The sequence below is a fragment of the Camelina sativa genome, chromosome 9, assembly GCF_030686135.1.
Source record: "Camelina sativa cultivar CO46 ecotype springtype chromosome 9, ASM3068613v1".
NCBI classification, from domain to species: domain Eukaryota; kingdom Viridiplantae; phylum Streptophyta; class Magnoliopsida; order Brassicales; family Brassicaceae; genus Camelina; species Camelina sativa.
In genome coordinates this window covers 3,712,806-3,727,135 of record NC_141888.1, presented here as the reverse complement: position 1 = coordinate 3,727,135, position 14,330 = coordinate 3,712,806, and the positions used below count along the sequence as shown (strand labels likewise).

Below are 14,330 nucleotides of genomic sequence, written 5' to 3'. Positions count from 1 at the left end.
TTTCACAACTGTATAGTTAATGCTTATGTTATCACAATTTCACAATATCCGGTCCAATAGTTGAAGTTAATCCCATTTGGTAGCAAGTCATTTCATGAATTAGACTTATCAAATACGTTGTAACATGTGCCGATACTACTGTTTTTAGTTATCATGTTAGCGTCTAATATTTTTACTGGATAACATATTATTGCTTTGATATGTTTACAGCTGTATCCCATTTCCTCACATGCGGCGTGCGTCGTCCATCTAAAGAGGAACATCAAAGCGATTTTCAAATTTGAGGCTCTGGGATCATTGGTTTCAAGCACAGCAAGATCTTACCGACTAATTGATTTCAACAAACTCTTTGCGAAGATCAACACAATGAACAGCAAATGTGCAGACTACCTAACGGGTATTGGTTTAGAGCATTGGACAAGATCTCATTTCGTTGGGGATCATTTCAACGTTATGACAAGCAACATCGCAGAGTCATTAAACAATGTCTTGACAATGGTGCGCGATTACCCAGTTATATCGATCCTTGAGACCATCCGGTCAATGTTAGTTACTTGGTTTGCCCTCCGCCGCGAAGCAGCCCAATTGGAGGAAAACATATTGCCACCAAAAGTTAATGAAATGGTAATGGAAAATTTTGAAAAGGGAGCAGGCTATAAGGTGTACAAAATATGCGATGGCATATATGAGGTCAGGGGTAAAGACGATTCAGGTTTCGCAGTCCATTTGTGGGACAGGACATGCACTTGCCGAGAGTTTCAACTACTAATAATCCCCTGTAGACATGCAATAGTTGCAGCTATTCAAGAAGGGGTCAGAGTTGATACCTTGGTGTGTGTTAAGCACACTGTCCCAAATCTGCGATTGTCATACCAAGGCTTGATCATGCCATTCCCGGATGTTGCTAACCTAACCCCTTCACCAAGCGATGTGGGAGGAGGGAAGCTTGCTCCACCTTTTGTTCGAAGACCACTGGACGCCTACGCAAATCACGTATATTTTCAAAGGGCGAGTTTAAGGTAAGTAAACATATATTACTTTCTTTAATCAAATAACAAAAATCTTACCTATTTAATGTGGAACCTTGCAAATATGCAGCGGACTTCACGGAAACGTTGCACAAGCTGCTGTTCACTAGGGCACAACCGTGCAACGTGTCGCGGTCCAATACCGGTAAACTTATTATAAATTCCAAAATATGTCTCTTTAAAGTGCTATAAGGTTGCTATAATATATATAAACGGGATTTGCAGGAGCTGTAAGATCAATAAAAGGGAACTGTTTTTTGGCGGTGAAGCATGATGTAAAATCCATGGTCCAACTACTACAAAGTAAACGGTGAGCAGAAGATTTCTTTTCCCGATGTTAACAGGCAAAATCTTGCTGCAAAAAGGTATCTACTATGCTTCAGTAGGAAGTCGGCCATCGTTAGAAAATTTTCAATGTACATAACCTAAATCTAAAACTGCAAATGTGTAATTATCAAGAAGAGGGGAGCCTTATCCAGATGTGGAGAACACAATGTAATGACCATTTAACTTAAATATATGCATGTTTAATTACGAAACCGGTGGCTCACGGCCACCCAGTTTTGGTACATTCAAAGAAATATGATAGGTGTTTAAGTAAAGAAATTGAGTCTCTAACATGAAAGTTATTTGTTAAGATTGTTAAAAATGTTAAAGCACATGTTCAAGGCGGTAGAATGGTATGTGTTTAACTGAACGGATCCAAGGCCAGGCCTTAAAATAGGGAAGGACCAAACATTCAAGATGATCAGACAGTTAAGTGGTGAGTTAACAGATTCAGTCTCTAATATTAATACTATCTGTTAAGAATGAACAGAATGTTATCAATATGATCAGAATATTACATGTTAAGAGTGTTATCAAAGGCGTATACGTACAGTTATGGATGCTTTGAAGTAAGACTTTAACTGAACAGAACAAGGCCTTAAAATAGGCAAGGACCAAACCTTCATGTGTTGAGTTAACAGATTCAGTCTCTACTATTACTATTATCTGTTAAGAATGTCCAGAATATTATCAATATGAACAGAGTATAACATGTTAAGAGTATTATCAATGGGTAGAAAGTGAACAGACCAGATTTTGTGTACAGTCTGAAAATTATCTGTTCATTATGATCAAACTGTTATCAGGATTATCAAAATGTTATCATAATGATCAAAATGTTATCAAAATTATATGTTCATAATAAACAGAAACTCATGAAATGAAGCTTACTTAACGTATAATTATGACTGCTATAAGTAAGACACGTAACAAATATAAAACTTCCAACCAGTGTTAACATTTTAGTTGCTTCATAAGATGTTACTTAACAAACTCACATATCCGAACTGGGAGGGAATAACGAAAGAAAAAACATTACACAAGTCTGATACTAATCAATGATAACTCAAACGGGTAAATCTTCACTAGTCGATGCCGAATAATATTATTGCAGACACAAGTTTTTTGATCTCGGTATTCAAGTCCCCAACATCAAATGCAACACATTCTTCCATTCCGCCTACAGCATGTGAATGGATGAAAAACACGGAGAAGATCCCGGCGTCATGAGGTGAGTTGGCCTGAGGTCACAGGTACATGCGCCATACTGGAATCCAATTTGGCCTGTTTGAATAGGAGATGAAGCATTACCGCTAACGGCTGGATTTCTGCAATGATAGTTGTATCGTTCCGGATATGGATGTTTGAATCAAGGACAATGATTTTCTGGCTGAGGAGATCAACACACAATGCAACCCAATGCGTTTTGCCAAAGTTGAATGTCATGTAAAGATAATCAGCTTGAGCAAATAGCTCCACACGCTCAGAACCCCCTGGTCAACAACCGCCTCAAGTAAGGATTTTGCAAATGTGAAATTTGCCGGATTTTTACACTTGCTAAACTGACAATTGGGATACAAACTTTGAGTCAAGCACGTCCACAAGAAGCTTCGCACCGTCTACCTCATCAGCCCTCAAAAGATGTTTGCTGAACTTAATGAGGCCATCCATTATCTGCTATTCAAAATATTAGTCCGATAAGACACTTACCGATTAAGTTGCTTCTAATACAAGCTCAAATAAACCACCAAATCAATTAACTTTTACCTTCGATACCATCGGTTTCTTCCTATCAATTAACTCTGCTATTTCTTTGCTCCCAATATAAAAGTTGCCACCAAGACAGATTGAACTCGCAATGTTATATTCAAAGACAAGAATAAGTTTTTGGGATACCATGAATGTAACGTCCCCAAACCGTCCTATGGCCGGGTACGCCTAGAATGGCCATGGGAAGTTACTTGGAAATAGTCACCAACGATCCGGCCGAGGTTCTAAAACAGATTTAGACCCTTGGCCAGTCCATCGGTGCTATTCCCTCCACTTTAGACATGAGGCTTGCCAACCCTCATGATGCCCAAGTGTTGAGCCGACTCTAACTAAGCCATTATCAGCCATTACTCGTACTCACTAATAGATAAAACCGATTTCATTCATTAAGTAAAAATATTTCACAAAGTTATCGAAAAGACTTATAAAGTTGTGGTCAGGCCTAGAGCAAAAAATATTATACATTTGGACATATTAAACATACTTTTCTTTTCTTTACACAAAGGCACAAAAACAACACCGGGATTCTATCGTCCAACACGCCCACTAGCTTTCCTCTAACGGTTACCTGCAGGACAAAATATTATCATAAGTAATCTAAGATTACTTAGTGAGTCACAGAGGTCCCTGCAGAAGATTAGATATTCATCCCAACCCCAAAATACTAGGAATCAATCAAATACACAACACCAATCATCAGAGAAATCATGCGGAAGGTATAAGCCAAGCAGTAACCATAAGCAAGCAATCAATGCGACATGCAAACTTGAATAAAGGATAAATTTTTAAACGAGATTACTAGGGCCCTGATATGCTGCCTCTTGCTACACTACAGCTGTGAACACCCGCATTGCAACCACTAAAGCATGCAACCGAAACATCACTTGAGCTACACCGTCGTGTAGACAGCATCAACCAAGGTAGCTAACCAAGTCTCTCCGAGCTCTTCGTGTCAACATGCAACACAAGACATAAGTCTAGCTGCATGTCAAGATGAAAGTACTACGAAGGTCAGCCATATCCCTGTCTTAGTGTGCTTATGGCTAGTCGGACCTCCTGTCACAAACGCCACACACTAAGACCATCCGATCCATTGATACTTAAGTTTTAAGGTTTTGGAGGACACATAAAACATTAAATATAAAATCTTAACCTCACATGCAATAGATCAAAATGTACAGATCGGCGATAATGACATGATCTACCATGGAGCACATCCCACACTTTGCAACCAACTTTAGATGCATTAAATCAAGAAAATCTAACAAGAAATTCAAGAAAATGCATATCCAACCTGAGAACTAGAACAAGTTGTTGACATCGAACTAAATCAGATCAATGCTTCCTGAACTCACAGAATGTCAAAGATCTCAAGAAAAAACCGGTTGAGTCCTTGCTAGCTTTAACACAACTTCGTGGATGCAGCAACTGATCGACAAAGCTTCTTGAACTTAGCGGATTTCTTCACAACTCTCTCTCTCTCTCTCTCACCAGCCTTTGGGCGTTCTTTCTCTTTCTCTCTTCTCCAAAATAAGAAGAAGTGGTGATATTTATAGGAAGTTTGGGCGATTTCTTCATGTCACACGCAGGGGTGAGGTGTCGCAATGACATTCACTCAGGCGAACACTTGGAATTTTTGTGGTGACACCTCTAGGGGTGAGGTGTCGCCTTCCTGCTTCTCCAAGTCACAAGTGGCGCCCAACAAAAAGAATATTCCCTTCCACTTCTCTTATTTGTGGAATAAAATATTTCTTGGTGGAAACTTCCACTTAGTGTTAATTTTTTTAATATTTTAATAACTTAGTGGGTTCCCTCCCACTAAGTCACACCACCCTCTTAAAATATGGAATTTAGTGGGTTTCTTCCCCCCTAGCATGCATTATTGACTCAGACAACGTCCAGTTTGGCGGTCCCTGGTACGATGGTCTATCCGTCCATACGATCTACTGGTCGATTTCCTAGTCGGGTTGCTGATCGATCTACTGATCGACTGCCGGTCGATTGCTAATCCTTCAGACATCCCTCAATACTTCTCTTCAGTTTGGTTTGTCCTTCTGATAGACTCCTGGATGAGGATCTATGCCCAAAGACACACTTTGCTAAATTTTGGAGTGGAATGGACGAAATGATGATGAACAATAGATTGAACTTTGGTGATGCAGTGGAATTGATAGATGAAAGGCGATGAAGGTGAAGGGAATGGGTGCAGCGGATTGAAAAGGGGAACGAATTGTACTTTCAAGAGAGATGAAAATCTCTTAGACTACAGGCTTGAATACAACTTAGATATGACACACTAAGAAGTAAACAAGTTGAGAAGATAGTACACACTCCTCAGATCAAACAAGTAGAAAAGAAGTTTTTGATTAAAATGTTTGATGAATTGCAAAAGAGAACTACAAAGAGTTTATATAGGAGAGGGGGGATGAAGAAGAAGAGGGGAGAGAAGAAATACATGTAAGAGCATGCACAAGTCCAAAATCATGCAAGAACATGTACAAGTCCACACTCATGCAAGATCATGCAAAGTGTCTTGGAAAATACAAAAGCAATAAATGCAAAATTTGAATAAAAAATATAGAAAATGGGCCAAGACATAGGTGGGCCTTGGGCCACAAAATGGGATGATAAAGGGGGCTTGAAAGTGTTACTTAGGTCTCATTAAAAATCTTGTCAAGAAAACCCAATGGGACAAAACTTGACAAGGGAAAAAGAGTGCAAAAGCAATACTTATCCATTTACCAAACATCCTGAGTTATGATCATCATAAAAGATGTTTGAGCCACGTCTTCTTGCTTCTTGTCCAGCTCTATAAGTAGTCCATTGATTGCTTGATTGAACTTCTTTGATCTTGATCTTGTGAAAGGACCCGCCGGAATGATCAATACTTCCTCTGATACAAGTTGTTCCTCGGCTACAAGTTGCTCCTCGGCTACAAGCTCCTCCTTGACTTTGTCTGGTTCATGTGGTTGGGTTGGGTTGGCCATGATCTCATCACTTTCCTTCCACGTCCCTCTGGCCCGTACCACGTAGTGCGGGTCACTACAATGAACATATATAAGAAAAATTAAAATTGAAAGAAAAGTGGAAAGCAAAGCGCAAAAGATTGACGCCCAACTTTTTCGCATTCAGCTTCTTCATGGAATTTTGGAAACGCTCCTTTGGGTCCGACATGGTAACGGCCTCAAGCGAAAGAGGCGATGGATGCCCTACCAGGTACTTGGTATTTTTGTCAAAATGATAGCGCATGTCCAGTCTTGTCGACATTGTCCTAAGACGTTTTGTCTTCTGGACCCCCAATTGGTGCCCACCTAAAACCCCCTCTTGCACGCTTTCAACAGTATATTCCTTACCATCCATTTGAGGTGACGTTTGTGCCTAAATGTGTTATTTCCAATACTATTAGCGGGTTATTTTGGAATAGACATAACCAACCCTTGGCCACAAAAATAATGGGGTAAGGCGATAGGTAACACGATATCAAGAAACGTGTTGTTTAGAAACTTACGTCGGCTATGACATCATCAGTAACAGCCGTGCCGCCAGCTTGAGTCAAGAATAGGTTTTTAGTAACGATGTCATACTCTAACCACGCATCTCGCATCAATTTCTTTGGTGTTGCCAAGCATAAAAGGAACAGACTGCCGATGCGGTACTTCATCTTCCTCCTCTGAACCAGAACACAAAGAATTCTCTAAAACAGGCTCTTCTTGAATAGCAGGGGCCGCTTGCAAAACCACCAACTGGAGAGCATATAATAGACCCTGAACATAAACACACATCCTGGCAAGCTGGGGTAGATCTCTCTCTTTGATCGATGTCATCATCATCTCAAACGACTTCCTCCCCCAAGGATATGAAGTAAATGCCTCCAGGTTCTCAGACATTTCAGCATGTTCCTTAACGATCTTTGGATGATGAGATGTAGGCAGCAAAAAGTCATCAACGAGAGCCAGCTAGGCAAAACAAAGCCTCATACACTTCTCCATAACTGTTTTCTTCTTCAGCATGTTTATAACCCTGTCCACTGTGACATCATCCTCGAGTCCAAAAAGGGTGTTGTAAAATGAGATTTGTTTACCAGCTGTCCCTCTTTTCTTTTTCTTCTAAACAGCCGGGAACTTACCGCAACGTCGGTTACTAGTTTGAATTCACAAAGGGAGAAGCGAATAGGCGTGCTCTCGAAAACAACACAGATCTCGTTTGATTTTGACACCAACAGCTGTCTACCCAGTAAAAACAATCCAAAAGTCGCCGACCAACTGGATCTTTTCAGAAAATCAAAAAGAGAACCAAGCGGGGATTTGCTGATTGTCTAAATCTCGCTCTGATCCAGCGCATCTATGATAGCCATTAGTGTTTTGAACTTGAAGTACACATTAGCCCTCTCGCCGAGAGGTTCTTCTCCTTCTGCAATCAATGGATCTGGTAACTCAACTGGTTCCATCTAACCAAAAAAAAAAAAAAAAATTAACGAAATATAATCATAAACGCGTTTTAGACATAATGAATTTGATGGCCATCATTCGAATAAAACACGCAGCCGTTAAATTAGGAGGTTTCGCTTACCAGAAAAACGCTTCTGATGGATATGAATATTTTCCAACAGTATGCTCCTAGAATTGGCGGTTTACGATGCTAAATATATGAATGGATTTTCTTTACTTTTTAGGTTTAAAGACCTAGATCCCAATGGTATATAACACTGGTAAACGTCGATTGGCCTTTCCGAACTGAAGGTAATCTTTATTGGTCTTTATTTGAAGATTACGCCAGCTATGACAACACAATCCCCAAAAAATCTAATAACCAACAACTTAAATCTTCTGACAACTATAATCTATTGCGGAAAAAACTGTTATCTGTACATGCATGCGTAGTAAAGGTAAAAAGGGGATAAATATAGGTAGAGTAGAGAGTCAACAGTGTCTTGTTGTGTGTTAATTATGACGTAGTCTTTGCATATACCCTTGTTTAAATTGACTATCATAAAACTAGATAAATTATAAATCATGGACCCATGTCAAACATAACTAGAAATTAAAGAAATAAAACAAAACCGGTTTTCTTTTATTTCTCTGATTTATTTAAAAAGCAAAGCATAAATCATGAATTTGTTTGATTTTTCTAATTTCTTGTTTTGTTTGACATGGTCTTAACATGGTCTTACTTATGGTTTATACTTTGCTTTTATGGTTTCACATCGTAACAAGATTCACTTTATGTTTTCTATTGCTTAGTATTTCTGGTTTTGTTTGACACGGATTAGAAAATTGAATTCGGAAAAGAGCCTAATATGATTCACTTCATGAAAGAAACTCACTTAAACAAAAAGACACGTACAATTAACGACATGGAGACAAAACAGATTTTCGAGACGGCTCAGAGTAAGCTGGAGCTCACAAATTCACAACGTCAAAATGAAGGAGATGACTTTGTTCAGTCAAGCTTCCACGCAAGAGGAGATTAACTTTATCATGCTTGAAGTAAGTAAATTTTAGTTTCATGTTGCTAATGGTTTATGTTTTGCTTCCAATATCTTCATACAATAGTGATGCTTTGGTTTTAATTTCACATTAACAGGTTTTTCCCAAGGTTAGAAGCGGCCGCTATGGGTTTGGTAAATTTTTAGATGAAGGATGTTCGTCTTCTACTTCAAATCTACAGCAGATGATTCCTAAGTTACAAAAAGAGATTAAAACATTGAAGGAACGTGAATTCCAGAAAGGCGTTCAAATCAAATATCTCATGGAATGCAACAAGCTCTTCCTTAAACAGTTTCCTCAACTTCGATCACCTGGTTACCCGTCGATTCTGAACGGTAGAAAAAATGGAATGAAAATTTTGGTAGGAAACTAGTAAAATTTATTTAGTCGGAAAATGGAATGAAAGTTTTTGGTAGGAAAATGGTAGAGAGTTAGTTCCCAAATAATTTAGCAGGAAATTAGTAAAATCATCTCTTTTTTACGAATTTTCTTACTAAATTTTATCAGAAAATTTTTTCTATGAATATATCTACTATTGTCGATTTTCTATGGAACATTTTCATGATATAATTTTGTAAGAAAATGGTAAAAAAGCGTCTTCCTGCACTATTTTTACGAGTGCAAAATATGACGTTTTTTATAATACTTATTTTAGTTTCAAATTTTATTGACAACAACAAATAGGATAAAAGCATTGATGCAATTAACACCAAGAAATTATAAACAAACAAAAAAGTATCTCGTTACTAGCATTAACTCCTCTACCATAATTGTCTAAAATCTAAATCTATTAGTAGCAATTTAAACTGTAAGATCTATTCCTTATTTAGTAGTCTGTATATTTTTAGCGTCGATCCATAAGATTTATTTATATTATTATTTGGTTAATCACATCGCAAATCCATATTAATATTTAATTCTTTTTTATTAAAGTTTTTAATTAAATATTGTTTTTGTTTTTCAGTTTTAGTTTTGGCATGAATACATAACTTTGTTTCAGGTGAAATTATTTTGAAACATATAAATATATATAAAAAAGGATAAATACCAGAAATCAATTTATTTTTTATACATTTGAAGTTTAAAAGTAGATTATTTAGAATAATGGTAAAAATATCATAATTATATTTAGATGTAAAACGTTCAATCTGAAACCAGTTTTCATTATAACCCAAAAAAAAGACCAAAAAAGAACTAGTTCCATTCCACGTTGAAGACGACTAGAACACCAGTCTTAAGTAAAGTACAAAAGGTCACGTCTAAAATTTTAATTTATTCCCTCAACACAACATTAACTAAACTCGTACAACTCATCAAAAGATTCGATTATAAACCAAACCTTATTAAAAAAAAAAAAAAAAAAAAAACAATAATCAAACAGCCACGACAAAAACGCGTAACTAACTGAATTAATTAGTAAAGTTACTTATAGTTGCTCCTGGCTCCGTCGCCTTAGCTTCCGGCGACGGTTTCACATCCTTCGACGGCGTAAGGGCCGTTCCGGTAAGCTCCAAAGGCAAATCATTAGCCAACCCTTTAAGGTAAAAAGTGTAGAACAGTTTCGTAGGGTACACAAGCTGTTGAAGCTTAACTTGTCCATACGCACCTTCAAAGATTCCGGAGCCACCAGTGACGGCTAGGAACGTGTCCTCGTAAGTCAAGTACGGTCCTTGTACGGACAAGTGGCCATAGTCACCGAAGTAGAAGCTGTAAGACGCTTCGAATCTGTCGCCGCTCTTTTCAGGAACGTGTTGAATCAAAACGCAGAGACCTGCCGTGATCCCCACGCGTTTCTTGAGATCGCCTATGTAGAGTTTGTTTGTGAATGGTACAAGATCGCCGAGACAGAGCTCAGTTGGTTTCTTGCCGAGTTTTAGAACTGCTGGACTGTTTCTATCTCCTTCGTTTAGCTCGTGCACGTTCAGTTCTTGGATCTTGCCTGCATCAAGAACTCGAATTTATGAATTGGGTGTTTGATTTTGAGCTTATTTACTAGAAAATTTGATCTTGATTTCTCGAAATTTACGAATTTTCAGAATAATAAAGTTAATTTTTGAATTGGGTATTTGATTTTGAGTTTAAAGGCCAGTCCTTTATACTAAAAAGACAAAAAAAAAAAAAAAGGATCTGTAAACTTACTTGGTCTGGGGATTTCAGTCTTCTTGCCCCAGTTCCAGAAGAAAGCTCGAGTAACGTTGAGGTTCTTGGTAGTAGATCTCGATCGGGTGAAGAAATCTGGACCGTTAGATGAGATTCCAAGGTTTTGGAAAGATCTGGAGAAACCCAGAAGAGAGCTGCGATTAATAAAGTGATGGTTGTTACGGGAGAGATTGTTGAGATTTGTCATAGAGATCGATTCGAGAGACGTAGCAGCAGAATAAGCCATTGATCAAGAGAAGATTTTTGGAAACTTTGATTTGATTGACTTTTGAGGCTTTGGTGTTATGGTTGTTGAGTTGATTAATGTGATTATGTGAGTCTACGCATGTGTATGTGCGTATTTATATGTGACGATGGTGAAGTTGCACGTGCGTATATTTGAAAAATGTATTTCTAACGAAAGATGCTTTGTGAAGTTTCCCACTCTGTTTCGATGGTCTAAAAGCGTAAGCCAGCAATTTTTTATGTGTTTATTTAGTTGAGTACGAACGAGATCTCAAAGTAATGGGAATATACTAAATAAATAGTCAAAAGATCAAACTCTTATCGATCAGCATGTTTTAGTGAAGGTATATAAGGTGGTCGGTTGTGTCATATTTCTGTGTACACATAAGATACTTTCAAATAGTTCTATGATCACTAATCAAATTGATTTTGACGTTCTTTGTGCGTAACATGGAGTTTACGAAAGTATAAAATATTAGGAAAATTAGCACCCACACCCATTTTGGTGGAGACTTCTTTCACAAAAACCTACTTTTCCAATTTCCTATACTTTCTCAAGTTTGCTGTTTTTTTTTTTTTTTTTTTTTGTCAACAGTAGATCAGCTCAAACGAGCCAATTGGGTGGGAAATTGTTTACAAACAGAACATGATGCGGAGATGTACGCGCTTGGCGTGCCAAAGAATCCGCACTTACATTAGCATTTCTAGAAACTAAGGATAAAGAAAAAGAAGAAAATTCCTCCCTATCAATCCTGATGTCGTTGAGGTATGCCGAGAACGCTGGCCAGTCGGAAGGAGAAGACACCATCTTCACCAAGTCTGAACAGTCTGTGTAGAACGCCACCTCTCTTAGATCGTGACCTATCATACAGCGCATCGCCCAAAGGAAAGCTTCAACTTCAGCATGTAAAGGAGACAAACTTCGCCTAAAATTCTTGGCTCCCAACAACGGCAATGTATCCTGGAAAGAAGTACAGCACCATCCAGTCCCGGCAAACGGATCACCAGCCTTCCACGATCCATCTATGAAACAGCGATATCCTGAAAAAACCGTTGGGAGAGGAGCAAAGGCCCCCCTCACCGGGATCCTTGGAATAACAGGGTTAGAAGGAAGGGTCTCTGGATCAACCTCTACCTGAGCCTGCTGCCACGCAAAAGCTTCGCCCTCTGCTATCCTAACAATATCCTCCGGCCGCTCCATAATATTCTCATAAACGCGTGCATTCCTTGCTTTCCAAATATACCACATAATCCAAGGGAAAGCTACGACCTGAGCCCCTGGATTCTGTTTCCCTAAGAAGTGGTCAACATTCGCATACACTGAAGCCGTTGGGAAGCCAAGAGACCCCACCGGTACATGTGCAAGAGCCCAAACCTGACGGGCCGGAGGACACACAAAAAGTGCATGGTTTATTGTTTCCGCATCCGCCCCACACCGTACACAAACAAGATCACAAGCAATACCCTGTCGCCCCAAATTTGCCGAAACCGAAATGCATCCAGATAAAACTTGCCACATAAAGTGTTGAATTTTAGGAGGGCATCGGACCTGCCATACACTAGAAAGGAGAATGGTTATTTCCGGGCCAGAACCAGTTGCCGCAAAGGTCCCCAGTACCTCATGCCGTGCAGCATGATAGCCTGATTTAACTGTATACAACCCTGTTTTCGTGAAATGCCAACCGAAGGGATCATTCTTCTGGTCCCTACCCAAAGGTATAGCCCCTATCAATGCAACATCAAGTGGATCAAAATGCTCGTTAAGCATATTCATACGCCAAGTATTTGTCTGTCGATCAATTAACTGATTCATTTGAAGAGAAGGGTCCTTTACCAGGCCCTTGCTTAAAGCTGGTCTCGGGAATTGAGCTGGTACCCAAGGGTCAGACCATACAGAAATGGTGTCCCCAGAGCCAACCCGTTTAATAAGTCCTTTATTAACCAGAAAGCGAGCTGAACATATACTCCTCCAGCCGTAGGAGGGAGAGTATGACCTAATTGGGTCCATAGGATGCGTATTCCTATAATATCTACTCTTAAAAACCCTGGCAAACAGTGAGTCCGGAACATCAATCAGACGCCACAGTTGCTTAGCCAATAATGCCGAGTTAAAGTCGTCCACATTTCTAAATCCAAGGCCACCCAATTGTTTACTAACACACAATTTCTCCCATGCTAGCCAATGCATACCCCCCGACTGCCCATTTGTACTCCACCAAAAATTTGCAACTGCACTGGTAAGTTTGGACGTAATTGTTTTCGGTAACCGAAAACATGACATCACAAACGTGGGAACAACAGTAGCAACAGATTTGATCATCACCTCTCTTCCTCCTTTGGAAAGCAAATTTGCTGTCCAACCATTTGTCCGACTCTGAATCTGTTCTCCGACGAAAGAGAAAACCTTGGTCTTAGCCCCACCCAAACTTTCAGGTAATCCTAAGTATGACCCCATACCACCCAAAGTTGTGATCCCGAGGACAGCCTGCAGCTCTGCCTTTGTCTGATCCTCGATCTTATGACCAAACTGGACCGACGACTTTGAAAAATTTATTTGTTGTCCCGAAACAGATTCATACTGGTGCAAGATATCTAGAATAGCCCGGCATTGATCTCTGTCCGCCTTACAGAAAAATAAACTATCATCAGCAAACAACAAATGCAATATGGGTGGGCATTTGTTGGCCACCTTTATCCCGGTAATCAGCTTATGCCTCTCTGCTTTCCGTATATTTGCAATTAGAACCTCTGTACATAAAATGAACAAATAAGGGGATAAAGGATCCCCCTGTCGTAATCCCCTGTGCGGGACTATCAAACCATTCGGCTGGCCATTGATTAAAACTTTATACTCTACCGAGGAGACACAGAACATTATCCATGAGACCCAAGACTCTGCAAAACCCATTTTCTGTAACAAAGCTGCCACAAAGTCCCACTCAACCCGATCATATGCCTTACTCATATCCGTTTTTATAGCCATAAATTTCCCTTTACACGATGGATTTGTACGTAAACCATGGAACATTTCTTGCGCAATAAGGATATTGTCTGAGATCAACCTACCTGGAACAAATGCTGATTGAGTTTCGGAGACAAGACCAGGTAAAACCTTCTTAAGCCGCTGACACAATAACTTTGAAATAATCTTATAACCCACATTACACAAACTAATCGGACGGAGTTCTGCCATACGAGTTGGCTTGGCCACCTTTGGAATAAGACAAATATGAGTGCGATTGAGATCCTTATCAAAGACACCCTCCACAAATATGAGTGCGATTAAGTTTGCTGTTTATATGTCCATATTCCTTTTATATTTTTGTCCTCAGAA

The 14,330-nt window shown here is 39.2% G+C and overlaps 2 protein-coding genes and 2 pseudogenes across 2 annotated transcripts; 1 reads left to right on the top strand and 3 right to left on the bottom strand.

The window, feature by feature from the left end:
• Nucleotides 1–453: 453 nt before the first annotated feature.
• LOC104714964 (uncharacterized) lies at nt 454–1,188 on the top strand (annotated as a pseudogene).
• Nucleotides 1,189–1,654: 466 nt separating this feature from the next.
• On the bottom strand, nt 1,655–7,572 carry LOC147937684 (uncharacterized; annotated as a pseudogene).
• Nucleotides 7,573–9,869: 2,297 nt separating this feature from the next.
• Nucleotides 9,870–11,211, bottom strand: LOC104710348 (allene oxide cyclase 3, chloroplastic). The gene is made up of 2 exons (XM_010426928.3): nt 10,751–11,211; nt 9,870–10,550 (listed from the first exon to the last, which is right to left on the bottom strand). The coding sequence occupies exons 1-2, from the start codon at nt 10,995–10,997 to the stop codon at nt 10,021–10,023; spliced, it is 777 nt and encodes a 258-aa protein (XP_010425230.2). The 5' UTR covers nt 10,998–11,211; the 3' UTR covers nt 9,870–10,020.
• A 120-nt stretch (nt 11,212–11,331) lies between these two features.
• LOC147937683 (uncharacterized) lies at nt 11,332–14,189 on the bottom strand. The gene is made up of 2 exons (XM_087465217.1): nt 11,691–14,189; nt 11,332–11,370 (listed from the first exon to the last, which is right to left on the bottom strand). Exons 1-2 carry the CDS (start codon nt 14,187–14,189, stop codon nt 11,332–11,334), a joined length of 2,538 nt encoding a protein of 845 aa, XP_087321343.1.
• Between the last annotated feature and the right edge of the window lie 141 nt (nt 14,190–14,330).